We start from the raw sequence: 23,308 nt of genomic DNA on the forward strand, positions 1-23,308 counted from the left end.
TGTGGTTCATTGCATTTGTAAATGTTGCAAAGCTATTGGTTCTGCTTCAAGTAAGTCTAGTGTCTGTCCCTTGCTTCCTTCTTTTGCTTCCTCTCCCAATGCCTGCATTGCTTCCCTCTGAGTAGGTCCAAGGCAATGGTATGTACTAACTACACTGCTTTTTTGCCACATTAAAACATGTTCTTTTAGAGTCTGACAGAAAAGGAGAAGTAATCTGATTGCAATCTGCAGTGGTGATGTCTGTCAACTTATGCAGAAGAAGCATATGACAATCTTTCATTGCATTTTCATGTCTGCATCATTTCACCCATGCATGGCTTCTTGTCTTATTTGAACATGTACACAAAACTGGCCTTATACAGAGTCAGACTGTTGGTCTGTCTAGCTCAGTTTAGTCTGCTCTGTCTGGCACCTACTCTTCAGGGCTTAAGGGAGAAAAAAACACCTTTCCCAATACCTGCATTCCACCTGAGGCTGAACCTATGATAAAGGATGTGATGACTGAACAAGGTAAAATGTGCAAAGGAGGGAAGGATACAGGGAATGGGGAGAGAAGAAAGAGAAGCTGAATAAGAGAAAAGGAGATGAGAAAAAAGGTAAATGGAGAGAAGAAGAGAGGTTGCCAGGGAAGGTGAGGGAAGGCTGGGGGGGCAGATAAAGGTAGGTAGGTCTGTGGGTAAAGGACAGAAGGAAACAGGAAAAGAAGCTGCTAGGGGAAGGAAAAGAAAAAATGTGTGAGCAGGAAGGTGACACCCCCCTTCAGTCCTTGCAAGTCCCCTACCTGTTTGAGTCCAATGAATATATACACATCTTTATATTATTTCCATACCTTTGCATTATGTCTAAAGTGGTGATATGACATTAATTACAGTGCCATTAACAGTGCATTCATGAGCTTTCGGTGGGCGGGGATGGCAGGGAGGAAGTGCTGCTGAGGTGCCTCCTAAGCATTGCCCTGCCTGCTGAAAGCTCAAAAAAAGCCTTTACGCAGCTTTTTTCTTTTAAAATGGTGTTGTTGTTACTTTGCCCCATTGAGAATAGCGAGGCTGTGCCTGCTAAAAAGCAAGTGCAGCCTTGCTCTTCTCCCCGCTGGCGTACCCAGGGTGAAAGGGGACAGGAGGCTGCCTACAGGCAGCCCTGGCAGCCCCACCCCCTGGAACACCAGCCATTTATGGCAGCATAAGTAGCTTGGACGCTGGTGTTGTGGCCCCCAATGCCAGCACAGTACCTTCCTGGCCTCCTGAGGACTTTTGTCCTCAGAAGTCATGAATGTGCTGTAAGTCCTGGAAAACTGGATTTTTATACTAATTCTGACTCCTCTGCCAGGTAATGCTGCAGGAAGATTTCACTGCCAGTTCCCACTAAATATTGCCCACTATGGAAAAAGGCGCTCCCAAAATTGTTGCATCAGTATAAATGTTAGAGATTTTTTATAAATGGAATTATAAACATCAAAATTATTTAGAAGCGTTCAGTTTTCTACACTTCAAACAAGTTGAGTGGAATTAGGCTGTACAAATTATATCAGGTAAATTCTTTTCCAAATGTATGCACGTATAGAGCCATCCAGGATTACCAAACTGGTTATAAATAGGTCAGTGTAGTAATAAGTGTAGTAAGAGACCTACAGGAGGTGGCAGCAAAGCACACTGCAATTTCTGATGCCTAATAAACTGCCCTGGATTACAAACCAGCATTTTGAGTAAGGGAAACCAGAATGCTAGGCAAAGTTATAATCTCTTAGCACCTTAGTCATTTAATAAAAGTTGGAGCCTATAGTTAACATTCTTTTAAGATGATGGTCACTTACAATGTAGTATAGATAAATATTTGATCTTAAGAGTCCAGATGGTTCGATCCCATTTCAAGTCACATTGATGAGCTAGTGCCTGTCATTTCATGTCATTCTGTATCGTGATCCCCAAATTGTGATAGCAATGTGTTAACAGTAAAACACGTTAAATTGGCTCTGATAATGCTCTAGCAATGCAATCTTAAACTCCATTTAGGATGGTATATGTGCAACTGCAAATGTAAATTGGAAATACATGCATATCTATGTTCTTTTTGTTACTACAAATTAGCGTACATTATAAATCTATTCCTAAACAGATTATTTGTTGGGCTAACACTGGCATGGTCAGCGGCATTCTTGATAGCATAGTGGCCCATGTTATACCAGTACAATGTCATAAACGTAGCTCGAAAAGTCTTAGCTAACCCTTCCCCAAGAAGTGCCCACATTGAGTTTCTCTCTGTGTGTGTGTCAGACGCACTTAACTGTAAGAACACTTTTGCTACTTTGATGTCTTTTGCTGACCACAGCAAGTTAACATTTCTAGGCAGTGAAGTGGATCCAGCAACTCACAAATGGAAACATAAATGGACTTAACACCGTTCTGCTTGTGCAAGACCTTGTGCGACATCTGGCAGTTTCCTCCCTTTATATTGTAGTGCCTATAAATTGGTTGCACGAGATCTTGTAAAAGCAAATGGGGATACAATAAGTTTGACATGGCACAGTCTTTTTCTTGTGTTTCACTTGTGTAAGCAGAAATGTCATCGTTGCTTAACAGTTCATACCCTGATCCTGCAAGAGATATCTATGTCTGTATGTTGTCGGTGTGGAAATGGATGCACATCTGCCTGCACAACCTCATCGGCATTGTAATGCTTTTCTGACTTGGTTGTATCTTAATGCAAATCCACATCTGGGGCAACCATTAATTATGTTGCAACAATGTCTAGATCAGGGTCGGAGAATTTTAAGAAGTGCTGTGTCCATTTTGTGTTAATAGTGCATGTTTGCTTTTTCCTCACCAGACTTGCAAATGGGACATTTAGCTTTTGTTGTTGTTGTTCAAGCAACTCATTAAAATCTACGCCAATGACACTGCAATAGCATGTTTTCATGCAGTCTGTTGCTAATGCTCTGCACGTAAAAAGCTAGCCCACAAAACCCACAACTTTGACAAAGACGTTCAAAGTTACTTCCCCTTCTCTTCAGACTGGTGCATGTGTTAAAGGATGTGTGTGGGTGTGTGTTTGCTGTCCAGTGGGAAAGTAATAGCCCTTAGTGATGTGTTTGTTTGCATTATAGAACACAGCTCTAGATAAAGAGACGCAGATCTTCTGCAACAAGCGCTGTCAAGAATCTGGGCAAGCTGCTGGGGAGCAAACCCCCATGAAAAACGCTGCCGGTCACAAATCTTCTGCGGTTGGGCTCAAGACACTTTGTCCTGCTGCATCTGAGCCATTTAAACTCTCCACGCGCCCCATCTCAGCATGTCATGACGATACCGCAGGATTCATGTAAACCAAGTCCACTGCTAGGTTGGAAATCTGTCCTCCAGTGCTGGTTTCTCACCCTGTCCCTTCCATAGATTGTCCACAGCTGTTTCAAAAGGAATGCAGGTAGTAAACACAGTAGTTTTTAGGACTCTATGGGCAATTCAGTTTGGAAATTTCTTAATCTTTTTTTAAAATTAATGTTTAAATATAATTTCAAACAACATTGGAACCATTAACGAATTAATCAACTCTGCTGGAAATCATATCTTGACATACAGACTACTATTAAGACTCGCCCAGCACACTTTCTGCAACTGGCCCAGCAGAGAAGGAAGTGCTGATCATTCTTCTACCCAACTTTGAAATTCAGTTCCTGACTTGCTGTTGAAAGGCAACTTCATCTACAGACTGGACCTAATGGACAAACTGTACACTACTGAAAGGCAGGGTGTGTGGGAATGTTTGTGTGAAAAGGGGTGGTTGTTACTAAATGTTTTTGTTAAATTAAAGTTCAGATAATATGACTTCCAACCATGTGGAATTTGGAGGCAAGCGTAACATAAGGGGAAATTCTTCATACGTATGAAAACTGCAGTCACGGAAGCCCTTTCAGACATTGTTTGTTCTGCACAAATTGCCCCCCTTCCCTGCCTCCCATTCCCTGCCAGTACTGATTACAAGCTACAAGAATTGTTTGGGAGAGAGAGTGTGCTGCATGTTACATAACCTACAGCGGAGTATATATTTAGTAAACTAAAGCGATGAACTACAGGTCACCAACACAGAATGCTTCTGCCATTTTGCTTTTTCATTAGTCCACCCTTTTATTTCGGGAAGAGCTGAAATAATAAAGAGCCAGTGATGCTACATGTGCAGTCAAGGGTAGATGGAGTTGTATCTTTTAATGCTCGTTTCAATATTGTATGTAATCTGCCTATTAGTTTCCTTTTACTCCTTTTTAACAACTCTATGTCATTTTCTATTAGCCTTTACTCATGGTAGAACTATTAAGACCTGCAATAAACATTCTTCTTGAAAAGAGTAATTTGTTTTTTTTTTCTTTTTTAGGATTTAGGAAGGAAGTCCCAATATTGCTTTTTGCCAAAGTGCCCAGGGTGAAAGTGAGCAATCTGGAATTGATCCAGATAAGTAGGACAAGATTCTGCTTCCCACACCCTCAAGTCAGAGCCTTGTGTCAAAGTGTGAGCCCCCAAACATGTTCAGTTTTGCCTAAAGATTGGCAAAAAGAGCAAGGGAAAGACTATCCACACTCTACCCCAGATTGTTTCCACTTTGTCTAAAAATTTGAGCTAGCAGAACAGACAATTCTTTAAATTTCCTTCCATCATGTTTCCACTCCTGTGTCTCAATTCATGTTTTCTTACTGTAAAATGGCAAGCTTTGGCAGCAGTGATATGAAGCTACTTAGGATAGAAGACAGTGTGGAAAGCCTGCCTTTGAGAAGATCAACTCATTTGGCCTGTTGCTAAATAGTTAAAGAGAAAGTTCTGAAACCTAATGGATGCCATGCATCTATAGCGGCAGACTATCTTAACTAGCAATTTGTGATTGTTTAATAAGACTTCACAGAAGTGGAACTCCTGAGGATTGAACCCAAAATTTCAGGACAGAACACTTAAATTCAACAGTCCCACCACATAAGTATAGTGTAACTGGGCAGCAACCTAAGTTGCTTTTGGAATAAAGTAATTCTGTTCTGATTTGAAATATGGTTGGCTTAGAGTTTTAACTCCTCTTTCAACAGTGGCCATATAATCAAAATCAACCATTCCTTGAGCAATTAATAAGATATATGTTACTATTTTGCAAAATACCCATGGTGCTTGGGATTTAAAAAAAGGTAAAGGTCCCCTGTGCAAGCACTGGGTCATTACTGACCCATGGGGTGACGTCACATCTCGACGTTTACTAGGCAAACTTTGTCTGCGGGGTGGTTTGCCAGTGCCTTCCCTAGTCATCTTCCCTTTACCCCCAGCAAGCTGGGTACTCATTTTACCAACCTCGGAAAGATGGAAGGCTGAGTCAACCTTGAGCCAGCTATCTGAAACCAACTTCTGTCAGGATCAAACTCAGGTTGTGAGCAGAGCTTGGACTGCAGTACTGCAACTTACCACTCTGCGCCACGGGGGCTCATATTTGGGATAAGCTACATGTAAATTATTCTTTAGCTCCCCGGGAAACACCAAAGGCTGCCTGCAGCTGCTGGTGTAGTAACTAGGTCTAAAACAAAGGTTCATTATAGACCAACAGGATTTTTTTTAAGCAGTTAAATTCTGTTGACTACCAAGTCAGTATTTTCCAGGTATAGGGAAAACTGAATTTTATATTGATCTAGTTCAGCAATAAGTTTCCACTGCAATGAAAGATGCACTAAATTACAAATGCCTTTTATTTAATTTTTTTTCCAAATAGAGTAGTCCTTTTTTGGATCTTTACTGAAAGAGAAGGTATTGAATGCTAGAAAAAAAAAGGGAACTGCTTGTAGTAGGCAGCTGAAGAAAATTATATACCAATATAGATGTGGAATGTTTCAAACCTTAATAGAGCACAACATACAAAGTAGTTATTTATGCAATACAGACCTACAAAACAATACAATTCTTTTCACAAATATCTTCACAGAGTTCCCAATGGCAATCTTGTAGAAAAAGTAGAATTTATGCAACACCAAAATAACATTGTTCCTTTAGTATAAATTCTTTTCATTTTCCTAAGAGCTGAAAGGTAGGGTATTCTATATTGTCAACATGATTGAATGAGGACCACTGAGAAGATGCTCAGATTTTGCAACTGTACTGGTTGTAACACGCTCTTTCAAGCTATGCCATAATGGAAATAAAACGTTTGCTTCTATAGGCAACTTTGTAATCCTTTTTTCCCCTTCATGCCTAAAACATCAGGCTCCAGGCAAAAGTGTGCTTTGACTTCACGTATGATTTAATGGAAAACATGGAAGTAAATAATTCTCAAAATGAAGGTTGATTTTATGGAACAATGCACATTTAGGTATGCTAGAAAGAGAGATCAGGAAAAAGCCATAAGGACTCACACTTGGTGTATCAACTGTGTTGCTAATTTCCTCTTCATTAATTGCACAACAAAACAGAAAACAAACAAAAAAACTAATCATCTAGACTTAGAAGCATGCTTGATCACTACATTGATGAAAAGAAACATATGTTTATCTCATAATTTAAATATTCTTATTGATTCCCAGAAAAGTCAGTGCTGAAGCAGTACAATCATTGTAAAGATACAAGACAAAAATGTGGTATGGGGTAAGCCCAGTTTAAAACCCCAGTATTATAACCAACTTCCATTGTTAAAATCAAATAATCCTCAAGATTATAAAGATTTACATGAGAAACATGTGTCATAATATAGATAGTACAAGATTTTTAGCCATCTTTAGGTCTTTCCCCATACATGAATCAAAATAGACTTACTATGACTAAAAAATATAGATTTTCTTTTTAAACTACAGACCCCGGCAGCCATTTTCTGCTTCTTTTCCCTTCCCCCCAAAAAGTCAAGCAAGTTCTACAAAAATAGCAATTAACTTTAAAAAATAGCTTCTTCCAGCAATTTTAAGTTACATTCAGATGTTATATTTACTATTTGTAAGCACTGAGGATCTGGCCAGACTCTGAAGAGAGACTTGCTACGCTTCAAGTTTCCATCTGCCAGCTGCAGTTCCAGCTTCAGTATCTGGTTTGGTATTCATGGTGCCACCTGTTGAAATCATTGTAGAAAAGCACTATGCTGCCAGAAGCCATGCCTGTCATTATACACCTATGAGGAGGGAGAAAAAAAGCTAATTAACAGAGTCCTCATCATTTTTATGTTGAAGTTGCAGACAGTTAACCAAACATACGCTGTACCACCAATGTCAAAGAGTCTAATGGTTTAGGTTTCCACTGAGGGGTGGGGCTGTGGCTCAGTGGTAGAGCATCTGCTTAGCATGCATACCCAATCCCCGGTATCTCCAGTTGAAGGGACTAGGCAGGTAGGTGATGTGATAGACCCCTGCCTGAGACCCGGAGAGCCGCTGCCAGTCTGAGTAGACAATACTGACTTCGATGGACCAAGGGTCTGATTCAGTATAAGGCAGCTTCATGTGTTCATGTGAGTTCAGTAATCATTGGTTCTTGCTTCTGCCACCACCACAACAGTGTTTGGAGCATTAAAGCAGCTGTGATAGATGGAAGAAAGCACCAAAAAATTTAAAAATACACTTTGGGATTAGTTTAAAAGCTAATTTTAAGCATGCTGTGTCCCTGTCTTCTGAGCTACATCCAACAAAGCCAATACAAGATGGTATCATAAACCAAGGATATCAAACTGATTGACTCTCACCTTTGGTCATATGAAAGAGCCATAGATCGGATTCCAGCATCACAACCAGGATAGGCAAAAAGCTGTTTGAGGTCACACACTTGCCATACCATAACAACTCCATTGTCTCCTCCTGTAAGGAGGTACTGACCATCACGGCTCAGCTGAATTGCCTAAAGAATTCAAAATTGCAACTTCTGTTAATGTTCACCATTAAATTATTCAAACTTAATTGCCAGTTAAGTTACAACAAATAACAAAAGAATAAATTACACTTGTTGGATAATAAGGCATAATGAAAATGTTACATTTGTCGTAAAGGTGCAAGCACCCGGTCATTCCTGACCCATGGGGTGACATCACATCCCAATGGTTACTAGGCAGACTATGTTTGCGGGGTGGTTTTCCAGTGCCTTCCCAAGTAGTCGTCCCTTTACCCCCAGCAAGCTGGGTACTCATTTTACTGACCTGGGAAGGATGGAAGGCTGAGTCAACCTTGAGTCGGCTACCTGAAACCCAACTTCCGTCAGGATCGAACTCAGGTCGTGAGCAGAGCTTGGACTGCAGTACTGCAGCTTACCACTCTGCGTCACAGGGCTCTTTATATTTGTGACATTTTATTAATTATTCTAGCTATTGTCACTTAATTTGGGAATAAGGAACAAATGCCACTAAGAGGGCATTTGTTTTTTAAACCTACAGGTGCTACTTCTATTATTTTATTATGATTTTTAAAAGATCTTAGATTCAGCTACAAACCTACGGTTTATCTCAGATTTGTAGAAAGATATGTTTTGTTTGTTCATGGATTCAGTTTCCTTATTTAAGTATCCACAGATGGCCATGTTGTGAATTAGCTATATCAATAATAAATCACTATATGAAGAAAATAATTGATTCATGATAAAAAGTTATATTCATCATCTCACATCTTGCTTCGTGTGCTATTGTTCCCTGATCAAATTTAGAAATAGGAAGTTCTACATGAAGTACTCGCTGATGGCCTGTGGCCTGGTTTTTAGAACTAAATCAGATAAAATCCACTGGGCTGTTGCATATATAAACACATGACGAACCATTTGTTAGGAAATTTTCTATTTTTAGCCATATCCAAAAAACCCTAAATGGCACAGTCCGTTTTTTTGTACAGGTACCATAATCTTTCAGTGTTTTATCTATTATTATCCCTAAATCTGGCTTTTTGGTCAGTTATCTCAATTTCTTTTTAAAATTGGTATATATATCTAAATTTACAGAGTTAAATCACGAAAATTTGACTTTTTTTCAAATGCTTGGGCACTTGATTCTTCTTTTCTGTGTGAAAGCCTTTAACAGTTTACATTAAACAAGAATTTTTATTTATAATGATCTACTCTTTTTTGGGGGGGATAGTCATCCTAGGTGAAGACACTCCTTCAATTTTACCTATTTTTTTCATTCAAGTCATACAGAATATTTAATATCATTTCAATGAAATTATACTTAAAATTCATTTATTTATTTAGGGTTGCTTTTATATGCTGCCTCTCCAGAGGCTTGATTGAGACAGCTTATTATTTATTTTAAAAGTTAAGGTCAGCTCCAAATAATTTTGCAACTAGTTCCCCAAAGCAAGTTTGGACTTGAGCTTTCAAACTATTTCCTATGTCAAACTGCAGGCAGTTTTTGAGATTGAGGGAGTACTTAGAAGCAGTTTATGATATGGAATGAAGGTCTGCTGTTCAAAGAAAATCCAAATCTTCGCTTGGATACATGCATGCCTTTCGGCTCACCTAAAGTAACTCTTTGGATCCCTGCCATAAAGGTTGAAACTCACAGCTTAGTTAGCAATACCATAAGAGTGCCCAGAAATGTTTTTCACCCTTTTAAATCAGACCCTCTATTAATTTCTTGGATGAAATTATTTCAGGTGTCTAATTTACTACACCTGCTTATGCAAACCCATTTGCCCCCAAGTGAGCAAATGGTTATACAGCACAGTACATTTATTATTGTAAGCTATAAGGAAGAAAGGCTGGTAACAATTTTTTTCAGAGAAGCGTGGTTTAGAATTACTATTATTCTAAGCGCATTCAGTCAAATATATACTGTACTGCGAACACTATAATGCCTTTAACCCATCTGCATTAAATATGAGATAATCAAAATCAGTCATTCAGTACAGCTGAATTTTGCCTTACAATGTAGTTATGTCCAAAGTTTTATATTACTAGTTCTTGAAATAAGAAATAATAATGACAAAGATGTAACCAGACATTTTCCATGTAAGAGAGGAAGGGTATTTGCTACACAGATGTGCTTAAAACATAAACACATCAGTCTTGGTGCATTATAAATGAATACATGACAATATAGACAAGTGGAAGGATGATGACGCTAAGGCAGTGAATTGTTTAAAAGAAAATGCTGGACTCACGATATCTAACAAACCAAATACAATTACTAAAAAGATTATTCATTATAAACAAAATCAATACCAATTTTTCCTCATTTCACAAATGGCAGTTTCCTAAGGGTATTTTTGAAATTATTTGTCACACTCTTCACAGCAATTATTTGCTACAGTTATAAAATTCATCTGATGAAAATCCATTAACCTTATGGATATGGTTCACTTGAATATTATACTGGAGGCTTTTTATCAGAGAAATGCTATATTAAAAGGCAAATTAAAGCCATTAATCTTTAACTCCTCTACCTCCAATGAATTCAGTGAGTTTCTGTGCTCTTGATTAAATAAAAGATGAGATTTCGAGTTTTACTCATAGCTGTAGCTTGTTTGTGAGTCACCTAGAAGTGAATGAGGGGAAAAATATGACCTTTTTCAGTCTGTCAAGATTTCAGTTTCATAACATAGCCCTCAGGAGTTAATACAGGATACACTTGCTTCATAGAAGATGTCTGCAAAAATACGAATCAATGTAATGTTTTGATGTTGCCTCACTTACGAAAATTATTTTGAATGCTCTAAGTGGTGTTGTAATAGTAATCTTTCTACTAATGTATACTTATAATGCACAAACATTATTTCAAGGCACAAAGTTTAAATTTGCTCTATTTTCTTCTGATTCTGACTTGCACTCGTTACGACCCTTGAAACTCAGATTCTTGTGAGGCCACGCTTTTTGGAAAAAACAGACCTGTCACTATGACAACTTTGGCATACAACACGGAGAGCTTGTTAGATGCTTTGCTTTTCAAAACAGACCAAAGAAAGAAAAATAAATTGGTTCCTTTGGGTGGAATGGCACACTGCCTTTGTTGAGGATAAAATAATGTTATGTTTCTGAACTGCCTGCCTATTTAGATTTAAGTTACTCATTAAAGTATCTAAACATAGCTAGTCAGATCTGCTGTGATCTGCTGTTAGCCTAAGCTCTACCAAGCAATACAAGTTTTAAAACAAAAGCAGGTGGAAAGTGTTGATTAGGCCATGAGTATCTCCAGACTGCCTAAACATTCTCTTGGTAGCATTTTTTTTTCATACTTGTGTACAAGATAGTAAATTAGGAGATTATACTGTCTGACTATAACAGCCAAAAATGGCGATTTTTTTTTCAACATCCAGCAAACCAAGCCTTTTGTGACACTGGAAAGAATATGGAATTATCTGAATGAAAAACTCAGTTTCTGTTCCTTGCATATATGCCACCTTTTACTAGCAACTAGTGTGAAATTGTTGAACCTGCAGTGCCTGCGGACAGAGGCATTTTAAACACTCTTGTTCTAATCATTCTGTTGCCTTATGGTATGATAAAGCACAGAAACTCTGGGGAAAAGGCTGTGGGTTGTTGAAGAATAAAACCCAACAGGGACTACTGGGAGAAAATAACGATTTGGTTGTATGTATTGCTGGTCTAGAGAGACCAGAATTTCCATGGCGTTAAGCAACAGTCCCCAAATCTTGACAAGGACAAACAGTACAGAAATTCTTTTAGCCAAATACCAAAGCAAGGAACCTCATAAGGATTTCTCCATGCATGGGCAGGATGTTCTTGCATGAGAAAGGATAAAAAGCTGAAATGTGCAAGACTTATCTGTCCTCTTAATGCCACTCAATCCTAATATTGGCTGAGGAACTCAGATTAACAGCAAAACTATTTCAAATGCAACACTAAAACGGGCAATTTAAGTAGTCCTGCCTTTAGCATAGCAGCGAGGTCACTTAATTGATAGTACTGAATTTTTAAATTAATCAAACAGAATAAGAGAATATGTTAACACACTTTAAGTAGTTTAAATTATTTAAGTTAGCTCTGAAAATATTAATGGGTCTATATTTTATGTAAAAGATGGCTTTAAGTTATCAAGAAGTAAGGCTGGGAGTAAAAAAGCCAAGCAGGTGGTGTTTTTGCTTTAATTCTGTCCTTTAACACCTCCTCCCCACTCCACACACCCCAAATTGGGGAACGTAGTAAGATTGAATTGTTTACATTTAGAGAGTTCAGGTTTGAATTGCCCGTATTTTCATTCTGTATTTCATTTGATGTAGTAACTTGCTAGACGAGCATTCAAATGACAGACTTATGTTACATAAGATGGCGTCGCTTATACTGTTTACTTTTACTCACCCTTATATTATCATCAGTTTCCATAGTGGCCTGCAATTTCCCATTCACACTGAACACACAGAAATGACCATTGTCATAGTATATAACACAGTGACCCTCTCTTGATGCCTGGATAAGTTTTGCTTTCAGACAGTTTTCAGGTGCTTCTAATGTCCTCAGTAGATCTCCATTCATAGAATGTATGAGACACGGTCCATCTGATTGGCGGGGTGGGGGGGGGGAAGGAAGCAAAACCATCAGGATCCCACAGGAATATCTGGAATACAATTTCCTAACATATAGCCATTCACTCGCAAGATTATTCACATGCACATCCTACAATAATAGATAAACTAATACACTTATTCCATCGTCATTTCTCCACCCTTTCATGGGCTGGAAAGCAGATTAAAAAGCAAAGAAATGGTGGGCAATAATTGTTTTGTTATTCCTGGTTGATACCTGATCAGATTAGGGAAAGAACTGCAAAGGAGAGAGCATTTTTGTGATGATGCAAGATGACGGCAAGAGGTGAGTGGAGGAAATAAAAAACAAATATTTTGGTTCTACAGGTGTCTGCATACAAACTTCTATTGGTTGCTTCAGCACGATTTTGTGCCACGCCAACCAGCCTTTGCAGTTGCTACTTACAAAGTTCAGTGGGTATGACTGAGCTCCTCTATGATGATTGGACTTGGCAGCAGGCATTGTAGAAGGCTGGGCATTAGACCACCCATTCACTCCTTTAACAAACTGACAGTCCGGCAAAATTAAATCCTGACTACTGGACCTCTGGCATAAAATACCTGTATATGCTGGCAAAATCTTAGGTGCAACAACATATGTATTCATACACGAACAAATAACTTTTGTCCAGATACCACCCAATCTTAAGTGGGTAGTCTTTTGAAAACACTTGGCAGGAGTGATTATTCTTGCTCTTAAGAGCTAGCAAACCAATCTGCAAATATTGTGATTGGGACGGGGGGATGGGACGACACCATTTCATCTTACAGCTAGAATGGAACAGTGAGAGCGTTCTAGAAGACTACGCAGAAGCATGGTAGGTGCCTTGCGGATCAGCACAGGAAAGTATACCTACTACAAATGCCGTTTCATTGTCCAAATGTAATCCCCGTTAAAAATACACAAGAAGCTGTGTATCCATTCGTTCGAAAACAAAAACTTAAACCACAATTAATTTGCACTGTAATACTGGCAACTTCCACAGAGAGCTTATCCAAACTCACCTATTCAAAACTGCTACCAAAGGTGTTATTTTTAACGGTTACATAATTTTAACATATACACTGTTTTCTGTTGCTCCAAAAGGTCAGACCAGAACCAATGAAATTAAATCAAAATAGTTTTCAGCTAAACATTAGGAGGAACTTCCTGACAGAGCAGTTCCTCAGTGGAACAGGCTTCCTTGGGAGGTGGTGGGCTCTCCTTTGGAGGTTTTTAAGCAGAGGCTAGATGATCATCTGACAGCAGTGCTGATTATCTGAATTTAGGCAGATCGTGAGAGGGATGGGAGGAAGGGATGAGCCAGTGCTCAGTTCTTGTGACCCTTTCTTATATGCCCAGGGTAATGCTGATCTCCAATTTGGAATCAGGAAGGAATTGTCTTCCAAACCAGATTGGCTCAGGGATCCTGGAGGTTTTTGCCTTCCTCTGGGCATAAAGCGGGGGGAGGGGGGGAGATGTGAATTTCCTGCACTGTGCTGGGGGTTGGACTATATGACCCTCGAAGTGCCTTCCAGCTCAATGTTTCTATCCCAAAACTTCAGCATGGGGGGGGGGGAGGGAACTGCTAAAAAGTTGATTAAAGTCTGCAGCAAAATTTACCTTTAGAACCACTTATTACCAGGCCAAGTTCAGCACAAATTGCAGCACAGACAATTTCATAATCATGTCCTGTCAAGATAGCTCGAGGCGATGCAAATTCTCCTTCAAGAGGGAAAAAAGAAACAAAGAATCACAAATAGTCATAGACTACAATGTTTCCACTTTGTTGTGTATGAACCATTGGAAGATGTCTCTTTTGTGACGTTTGTTCAAGTTACATATTGCTGAACTCCGTGAAGAGTATACCACATACCTCTAAGCAGCAAAGAGGACACTGAAATCAGTGGGCTTTGATGGAAGTAATCGCACAGGATTGCAAAGGACTTAGACTGGAGTAACTCTGTATAGGATTGCCCTACAATTCTCTTTCTTATGGAAAAAGGTTAGTTTTTTTTTTAAGGAAACAATATTTTACAGCAGCTCAAGAAGTTACACAATTTTAAAACAGTAGCCATAAATTTTACAAAAGCTTCTGTTTCATGCAAGATTTGGCAAAACACATTCAAATCCAGGAAGCATGGCAGACAGTTCAGGGTGGGGGAACTCAAATGCAAAACATAAGGGCAGGAACCTTACATCTTGTGTTTATTAGATGGCGCTTAGGTGAGTGTGAACTCTAGCTATGTTTTTAGAGTCAAGCTGCTCTATTGTACTTTCCATTTTATATTTTAAAAAATGTAAACAATACAGTGTAATACTGTGCAAGCTTTGATTGAAAGGCATTTCTTTAACCCAGTGGTTGTTAACCTTAGCCCTCTGTCACCTCCCAAATACACAGCAGCATTGGTGGCCAATGCTGCTGTGATTCTGCACAACTTTTGGAACAACACATAGTTTCTCTTTTGATTGTACCCTCCCAAATACACAGGATTATCACTGAATGCCCCTCTTTATGTATTAAAATATTTATGTTTCATCTTTACCACTGAACACAGCAACTCAGGGTAGCTTAACAAGAAACACACACACACACCCCAAACCCACAGGCAAGACACAAGGATTTTTTTTTAAAAAAACAGAAAATAAAAACACAGCTGCACACAGAATAATATCTTTCTTACAAAATAAACTAAAAAAAAAATGACCACCTAAAAATAACTGCCTTATATTTCTTATTGAATGCCGAAAACGTAAGGGCCCCTCTGCCCCTTTTTGGGGAGGGTATTCCATAAAGCTGGAGCAGGGGCCATGCTGGGCTGAGCAGGCAGCCTGAAAGGGAAAGCTTAACGAGGAGGGGGCCCTGGGAGGATCTGCAGTAGCAAAAAGATCCATAAAAAGCAAACACTGGGATGTATGAAAACAGCACTCCTCCTATGACAATTTTATATAAGTGTATATATGCATTTGATTCACAGACCTCAGGCTTACACTCCACGAGATCCTTGTGCCTGATGACCATTAGCCAGCTCTTTAATGTCGGCTACTTACTGTGTGCCATTGGGGAAGGGAGGGCTGTGGGAGAAATCTAGCATATTATCTTCAGTGGGGTGAGCAATATAAAACAACTCTCCTATGCTGGCTGTCAGAAAACCACTGCAAGCAAGGAGAAATGATTGCCCAAAGTCCTAAATGCCCCACCCCTCCAAGATTTGAAGATTGTCTCCTGGGGGCCATATGGTCATTTAGAACCACTGCTTTAATCTATAACGATAGAACTACCATAAAAGTCTTTTTGATGTTTTTCCAAGATGTTGATTTGGGTTTTGTTTTGTGCCTCAACACTTTCATGTTCTTCAGGCAGTTCATATGATTTCTAGAGCCTGAAGCTTTACCCAGTCCAGCACGGCCCCTGGAGCACAACTTGTGATGAATTTGGCCCCCCTTCCCCAGAACAGAACATATGGTAGTCCTTTATGAATCAGCCCTGCCTTGGCAGGTGACTGACAAGCCCAGCTTTGGCAGTACTGATTATTTTGTTTTCAAGATGTTGGTAGTGAATTTATTATCTAAGTAGTAGGACAGATATTTATTTGTTTGTTTATTATTGAATAAAGCAGCTTCCATACTGTTCAAAGTGGACATATTTTGAGTAACTTAAATGCATAACCATTTGGAAAGCCATTTTAACCATTTGGAAAGCCATTTTATAGCTTATTTCTTAGAGCCAATTCAGAAGAGCCAATACAAAAGGGGAACCATCTCTCACTGTTTCCAGCAATGTATTTACAGGGGGCTGATCGCCACAAAATGCTGATCCCGGTGGATGGGAGACCCCAAGGAATGACAAGGACGAATTTGCAGAAGTTGCCAATTTATTCTGGGTCCTAACTATGAAGTACTACAGGATTTTCAACTTCACATAGCAATAATAAGGCTCCTGGTCAGACAATGTACATCTTCTATAAGACAAAATTTTTCACACCTAATGCATTCAGTACATGAAAGGTACACTGCAATCTGGCCTGCAATCTGGCCTGGCCTGGCTGAAGTGAAACATTGCCTGGGGCTCCCAAGACCGCAAATGGTTTGTTCTTTCAGCAGCGCTGCTGTTCATTCTGAGCATGAACCATCCAAGAGAATTCTTAAGTCTGCATGCCCTACCCTTTCTAGCTGAAGCAATCTCACTTGGCCAAGGATCTGTAAAATCCCAGAGTCAGCACTAGCGATGACTGCATTACTAGTATGAAATCCCATTTAGGCCTTATAAATAGTAATACACTCTGTAATATGAGTCTTAAATGCTCTCAAAGAACAACCGGCAGCACATGTTCATTATGGGTGAAGCCATAAGGGGACCATCCAGAAAAATATAAATATACACATACTCTGACACTTTGAACATGGACGATATGAAAGGGAAGGAGAGGGACGTCTCATGCACATGAGGGATGCTGGATGTGTTTGGAGGGTAGATGTTAAACACAGCCATACTGTCAAAATATTCAAATGAAAAATCTTCAAAGGAAATCAATAAAATATAAGCTAAAAATTCAGAACATTGGACACAATCCCAAATGCTGTGCACATTATTCAGTGTCTGGATTAATGCCAATTCCCCTTGTTCCTGGAAGATCCATTTCTACACATGGAACATGTTCTTGAATTGTTGCCATTGTCTTAAATATTTACATTTTAACTTAGTAATTTTGCATAACAAAAAAAGTTAATTGACTCAAATGCACAGTACAAAAGCTGCTTCAAAGCTTAACACGGAACAATTTTTTTTAATAAAATGAATTTTGGATATTTTTAATGCAATGTTGGCTAACCACATTTTATATAGTTTTACTGCCTCATTCACTGAAATTTCTCCTTCTCTTCAGAACTGTAGTCTTATAAAACATGAATCCTTTCGAAAGTCAGACTGGTCCCTTTGATAAAAATGTTAAGCATTTAGGGCTCTTCATGCTTCTGGTTTTTCCAAATAATGGGGTCGACTTAGAGGCTGATTGCAGACCAAAAGAGATTTCTTTAAAAGCTTTTAAATTCTTACTGCTTCAGAAGATTGTCATGGTTTTCAATAAAGCAAAGGGAAAATTTTACTTTGCTGCTGGTTGATGGGGCACTAGTTCAAGCCTTTCTAAACTGGTTTTGGGGAACTGGCTTTTAGCTCTTCTTTGAAATCCTGGGGAAGTGACTTCAAAGAAAGGCAAAGCTTTGTCCCTTAAGCAGGTTTACGGCCACTGATCCAAGCTCTAACTAAGGTCTGAAAAGAATATCAAGTACATCTTTATGGAGATCCTTACAGAAAGATGAACAAGTCAAATGGGATTAAATATAGTTCAAATCCTGTACCAGTATCCAAAATGCAACTATCCAGATGACACATTCTCCAGTACTATATTTAATAATGTCCCAACTCATTGTTTGAGTGATAACTTAAAACTTGAACTTGGATATTAATGCCAACAGTCCACGTAATGACAAAGAGTAAAAATATTAAATCATGCAAAACAGAAAAAAGGGGTTTGCCTCCAAATTCACTAAACAGAGAACAAATCTATTTCGCAGAGTGCGTTCTCTCCCTCACAATTGTTTGAACAAACTATAATTCTTACAGAATAAAGGCTTATTTTAAATAGCTGAATTTAAATTTTAGAAAGTAAAAGTACAATGCATGATACTTGTAACGACGCACTGCAGTTTTACTAAGATAAATGGAATATACTTCGGACAATTGTTTAAAGAATCTTTTAAAAACCATGATAACAGACTGTAAAATTTCCTCCATTTCTACAGCGTTCAAGGTAATCTGTTCTTCACTTGGTTAGGAACAATTGTGTTGCAACTATGTTGTTATCCTAGTCTCGAGTTTCAAAATGGAAAAGCAAAAGAGAATCTGGAGATCTTAAGCTAAAAGGTAAAAGCTTAAGAAAACTGGATTGTATATTTTAATAAATTCAACCAATAAAGGAAATGCTTATGAGCACTGCCATCTATCTAGATTTGGCCTGTACACTAAAGGTTACTTCCTTTAAAAAGATACCTTTCTTAAAACAAACACAACTAACTTCCATTTATATTCAGGATTGAAAAGCTAAACTCCAAGAAAGATTGATTTCTAAATAAAAATGTTAAGTTTTTGTTCTGCAATAGAAGAGGCCACAAACTGATTCAACACAGCCAAATCAATTGTACAAATGCATATCTCAATATAAAGTTATTATTCCATAAAACATCAGTTAACCCTCCTATTATAGTGTTTTTATAACCGTTGTAACCGTTTCCTACAAGGGTGGGGTAAACAAAAGCTGTATCCATGTGCAGGGTCAATCTCCTAACAATCTCATAATGCAAAATTGTATCAAATAAGCAAAGAGAAAATATAAAATGTGTAAAAGCAAGGAATTCGGGGGTGGGGAGGGGACAACTGGCAAATCCCTGTTCAAAATCTCCCAGGGTGCCATTAGCTCTTATGGGCTTGAAACAGATCTATTCTCTCATCATGTTTTCAACATTCCTAAGGCAATGAGCATGCTCAGTCCTCATCCCCTTGCCTTTGGCTTTTCTTCTTTTTAAAAGCTACAGTCTGAAGTTTTTCTTCCTGCCTAGGTAATTGCCTGAGTTTGCATTCATTAATCTTGTCTATGGGTGTACCCCTTTTGCTGCCTTCTTTCAAAAATGATGCTTGCTATTAGGAGGAATGAGCCTTTTAATAGAGCACAACTCTTTGCCACATGGGCATAATACCAATACATGGAAAGATCCCATAGGCTGTAGTAGAGCCCTGTTCGTCCCTTCCCATGGCATACACAAACATCTTGTTGAAATGGAAGTCTCTCCTGTGAAAATCCCTCCTTGTGTGGGCATTGTGTCCACATGGGGAAAGATTATGCCCTAAATATCCCCAAAAGTTGAATAATCCCCTTTCTGACTATATATTACTCTTTCTACACCCTTGACACTGAGAGACACTGTCCTTCAGTGTTACTACTCTGAAGATGCCTGCCACAGTTGCTGGCGAAACGTCAGGAAAGAAAATTCCAAGACCACGGTTACACAGCCCGAATAACCTACAAGAACCAATGAACTCTGACCGTGAAAGCCTTCGACAATATTTTGAACGCCTCTACGGGGAGGAAATATTTCAACAGACCCGGAGATTGGAAACACTTCGGAACAAGAAAGCACATCTACTTTGTTCTTTAACTTTTCTACTACGATGCAGAGACACTGGAACCATTCCATCTTTTCTCACAAGTAAAAGAATCTTTAAAACTTCACGAGCTAACCGCATTTATGACCATCTAGAACGGGCTCTCTTACGAGAGAGAATTCACACTACCCGCAGAGAACTTGCTGCCACAGACAAGGAGTTGTTTTCCTTACATATCAATACTAGCCACAAAATGAGAAGCCATGATTGGGACAAGATTGATAATCTCACCTACAGAAAAATGGAACAGGGGTTAACCAGCCATACTTCCAGACAGAAGCAAAAGTTTAACAAATTACAGGAAAGAAGACAGAACAGTCCAAAACTTGACAACAAACGGATTATCTTCAATCTGACAGACCGACAACTCTCACCTGAAGAAACTTCCATCTTAGCTAAGGGAGGAAACTTTGCAGTCACTCCCACCCAAATTCCAGTGGAAGACATCATTGCAAATGTAGAATCTGCCATTCGTAATCTACCTGAAGAAGATGCTGAGGAAATAAGAGGAGAGACAGCAAGAATTCTACGAAAAGCAAAGCCCCCTACTAGCAATATAACACGCAAGGAGAGAAACGCCATCAAGACCCTCAATGCAGATCCAGAAATCATTATTCTACCAGCTGACAAAGGCAATGCCACAGTGATCATGAAAACAGAAGAATACAAAAAGAAGATTGAGGAACTTCTGGACCCTGCCACATACAAAAAACTAAAACGAGATCCAACTTGCAAAGTTACCAGGAAAACTAGCATTCTGATCAAGAATTCCACTCTTCATCCCGACACACACAGAAAACTATGCAAGACTGAAGCACAACCACCACGATTATATGGACTACCTAAAATTCATAAGGATTCCGTTCCACTCCGACCCATCGTGAGTGCCATTGGTTCCCCAACATATGAATTAGCTAAATATTTGACCACCCTCCTACAGGACCACATTGGAAAAACCACTTCTTACATCAAAGATTCAACTCACTTCATCAACAAAATCAGTCCGTTAAGACTCAATCCAAAGGATATATTAATCAGTTTTGATGTTGTATCCCTCTTTACCAAGGTTCCAGTTAAAGACACAATCTCATTGATTAACCAGATTTTTCCAGAAGATATAACAGCCTTATTTCACCATTGTTTGACAACAAGTTATTTCCTATGGGATCAAGAATTTTATGAACAGATTGATGGAGTAGCTATGGGAAGTCCACTCAGTCCAGTAATAGCAAACTTTTACATGGAATATTTTGAAAAGACAGCATTAGAATCAGCACCTTACAAACCTACAGTCTGGTTCAGGTTCGTAGATGATACATTTACCATTTGGAGCCATGGTGAAGAAAAATTAATGGACTTTCTAAACCATCTTAATAATATCCATCCAAACATTCAGTTTACCATGGAAAAGGAAATTGAGGGTAAACTCCCATTTCTTGATACCCTTGTCATCCGTAAATCAAACCTTCAGTTAGGTCACAAGGTCTACCGGAAACCAACTCACACAGATCGCTACTTACACAAAAACTCCAACCACCACCCCCGACAGAAAAGAGGAATAATCAAAACATTAATGGACCGTGCAAGACGGATCTGTGAACCACAGTTTCTCAAGGAAGAAACTAACCATCTAAATCACGCACTGCTAGCAAACGGCTACTCCAAGAATGAAATCAGAAGGGCCATTGAACCAAACAAAAATCAGAAAACTCAAGAAAAACAGTCTCCCATAGGAAAGGTATTCTTGCCATTTATTAAAGGAGTCACTGATAGGATGGAGAAACTTTTGAAAAAACATAACCTACAAACAGTGTTTAAACCCACCAAGAAAATACAACAAATGCTACGATCAGCAAAAGACAAAAGAGACCCCCTCACCTCTGCAGGAGTATATCGTATACCTTGCAGCTGTGGAGAAGTTTACATCGGGACCACAAAACGCAGCATACAAACAAGGATAAAAGAACATGAAAGATACTGCAGACTTGGCCAACCTGAGAAATCAGCAGTGGCTGAACATGGACTGACACAAACAGGACACAGGGTCTTATTCCAAGACACTGAAAGACTGGACAATTCTACCAACTATTTTGTCAGATTGCACAGAGAAGCCATTGAAATTCACAAACATCAGCACAACTTTAACAGAAAAGAGGAGAGTTTAAGAATGAATAAGGCTTGGCTTCCTGCCCTGAAACACCTCCAGACAAAGACAACATTCAACAATAGCCATACAGATTAGTTTTGGATTACACACATTAACAGATCACTTCAGGATACAATGGTTCCATATTAACATACCATACCCTCATTAGCACATTATCTTGATACTTACAGGACAATACTTTTGCAGGACAATACTCAGCTCAAACCCAACCCCTTTCTGACTATATATTACTCTTTCTACACCCTTGACACTGAGAGACACTGTCCTTCAGTGTTACTACTCTGAAGATGCCTGCCACAGTTGCTGGCGAAACGTCAGGAAAGAAAATTCCAAGACCACGGTTACACAGCCCGAATAACCTACAAGAACCAATGAACTCTGACCGTGAAAGCCTTCGACAATAATCCCAAAAGTGTTTTGTTATTTGATACAGGAACTAAAATGTGTATTAAGAAAAGCAAATTTTAAATGTATGTAACTATTTCAAGAGCATTACACTTGGCAGCAGATCTCTATTTTACAACATATGTAAATAAAATTATACTCGTAAAACATCACAGGCACAGGAATCTCCAAAGTTAATAGGCAAATACTTTTTTTAAAAAAAAAACCTTCCTGGTTAAAAAACACTGTTCCTCAAAAAAGAAACAGGGATGGGGCAATTTAAAACCATTACCAATGTAGTAACCAATTTAATATCTTTATGTATACTGCATTAATGCAATATTTATGGACCTTATCACCAGTTCTTGCCTTTTAATAAGCCAATACTAGTATCTACATCAGAAGTGACTCATATGTTTAATTTTTCAGAAATAGTTGTAAACAGTTAACCAATCACTCAATTTCCCTTCAAGAACAATTTCTAGACAGCCCGCTAGAAAAGAGTGTCTTTCTGTAATGCCATTTTGACATCTTCCTCCAGTATTTCATGCCATCTATCTCTTATTGCCTAGAGAAAGAATATTTTAAAGCTTAGAAATAAAAGGTTTTGTGAAAACCAACGGGTATAGCTAGAAGCTAATGTATTGTAGCTATTAAAGCAAAATGTTGCATAATATGTAATGTATTTCACTTTTCATACAGCATTTTATGTTTTTGCTGCTAGAAGTATATAAAATCTTCACACCTACAATATAAATTCAAGTTATTTTCAGTCAAATTAATACAGCAAATATGAGGTAGAACTCTCAGTATATCCTAACTCAGATTCATATGGAGCAGCCTTCTGTATTCTGTTACAATTTTAGCTCTTGACAAACTAACATCAGCAAAATTAATTGGGGAAATACTTTGAAGTTTAGTTACTTTGCTCATTGAAAGAAGACCACTGGCCAAATGATTTCTAGACAAAGAAAGTGCTTTATGACGATAATGGGGATATGGTCCAAGTTGTTCTTTGTTGTTATTCCATCCCTTTAATTAAGTGGGGAAACTCTAGCTTGAATGGAATACCAAATAAGGTAAAATAAATGTGATATATTAAGCCTATTACGCCAA

The 23,308-nt window shown here is 38.7% G+C and overlaps 2 protein-coding genes across 3 annotated transcripts in view; one reads left to right on the plus strand and one right to left on the minus strand.

Moving 5' to 3' along the window:
* The window catches only part of DCLK2 (doublecortin like kinase 2), a 99,684-nt gene extending 96,298 nt beyond the window's left edge, over positions 1–3,386 (plus strand). Inside the window, exon 17 of the mRNA XM_056855502.1 lies at positions 3,101–3,386. Coding sequence (XP_056711480.1) covers positions 3,101–3,316 — 216 coding nt within the window. The 3' untranslated portion in view covers positions 3,317–3,386. The remainder of the gene's footprint in view (positions 1–3,100) is intronic.
* A 2,874-nt stretch (positions 3,387–6,260) lies between these two features.
* Positions 6,261–23,308, minus strand: part of LRBA (LPS responsive beige-like anchor protein) — a 445,808-nt gene continuing 428,760 nt past the window's right edge. For both annotated transcript variants that reach the window (XM_056855892.1, XM_056855891.1), the window contains 4 exons: positions 14,046–14,147; positions 12,219–12,415; positions 7,669–7,820; positions 6,261–7,104 (listed from right to left, as the gene is read on the minus strand). In XM_056855892.1, the coding sequence (XP_056711870.1) occupies positions 7,014–7,104; positions 7,669–7,820; positions 12,219–12,415; positions 14,046–14,147 (542 nt within the window). In that variant the 3' untranslated portion in view covers positions 6,261–7,013. The remainder of the gene's footprint in view (positions 7,105–7,668; positions 7,821–12,218; positions 12,416–14,045; positions 14,148–23,308) is intronic.

This window comes from Euleptes europaea, chromosome 9 (assembly GCF_029931775.1).
Source record: "Euleptes europaea isolate rEulEur1 chromosome 9, rEulEur1.hap1, whole genome shotgun sequence".
In the NCBI taxonomy this organism is placed as follows: Eukaryota; Metazoa; Chordata; class Lepidosauria; order Squamata; family Sphaerodactylidae; genus Euleptes; species Euleptes europaea.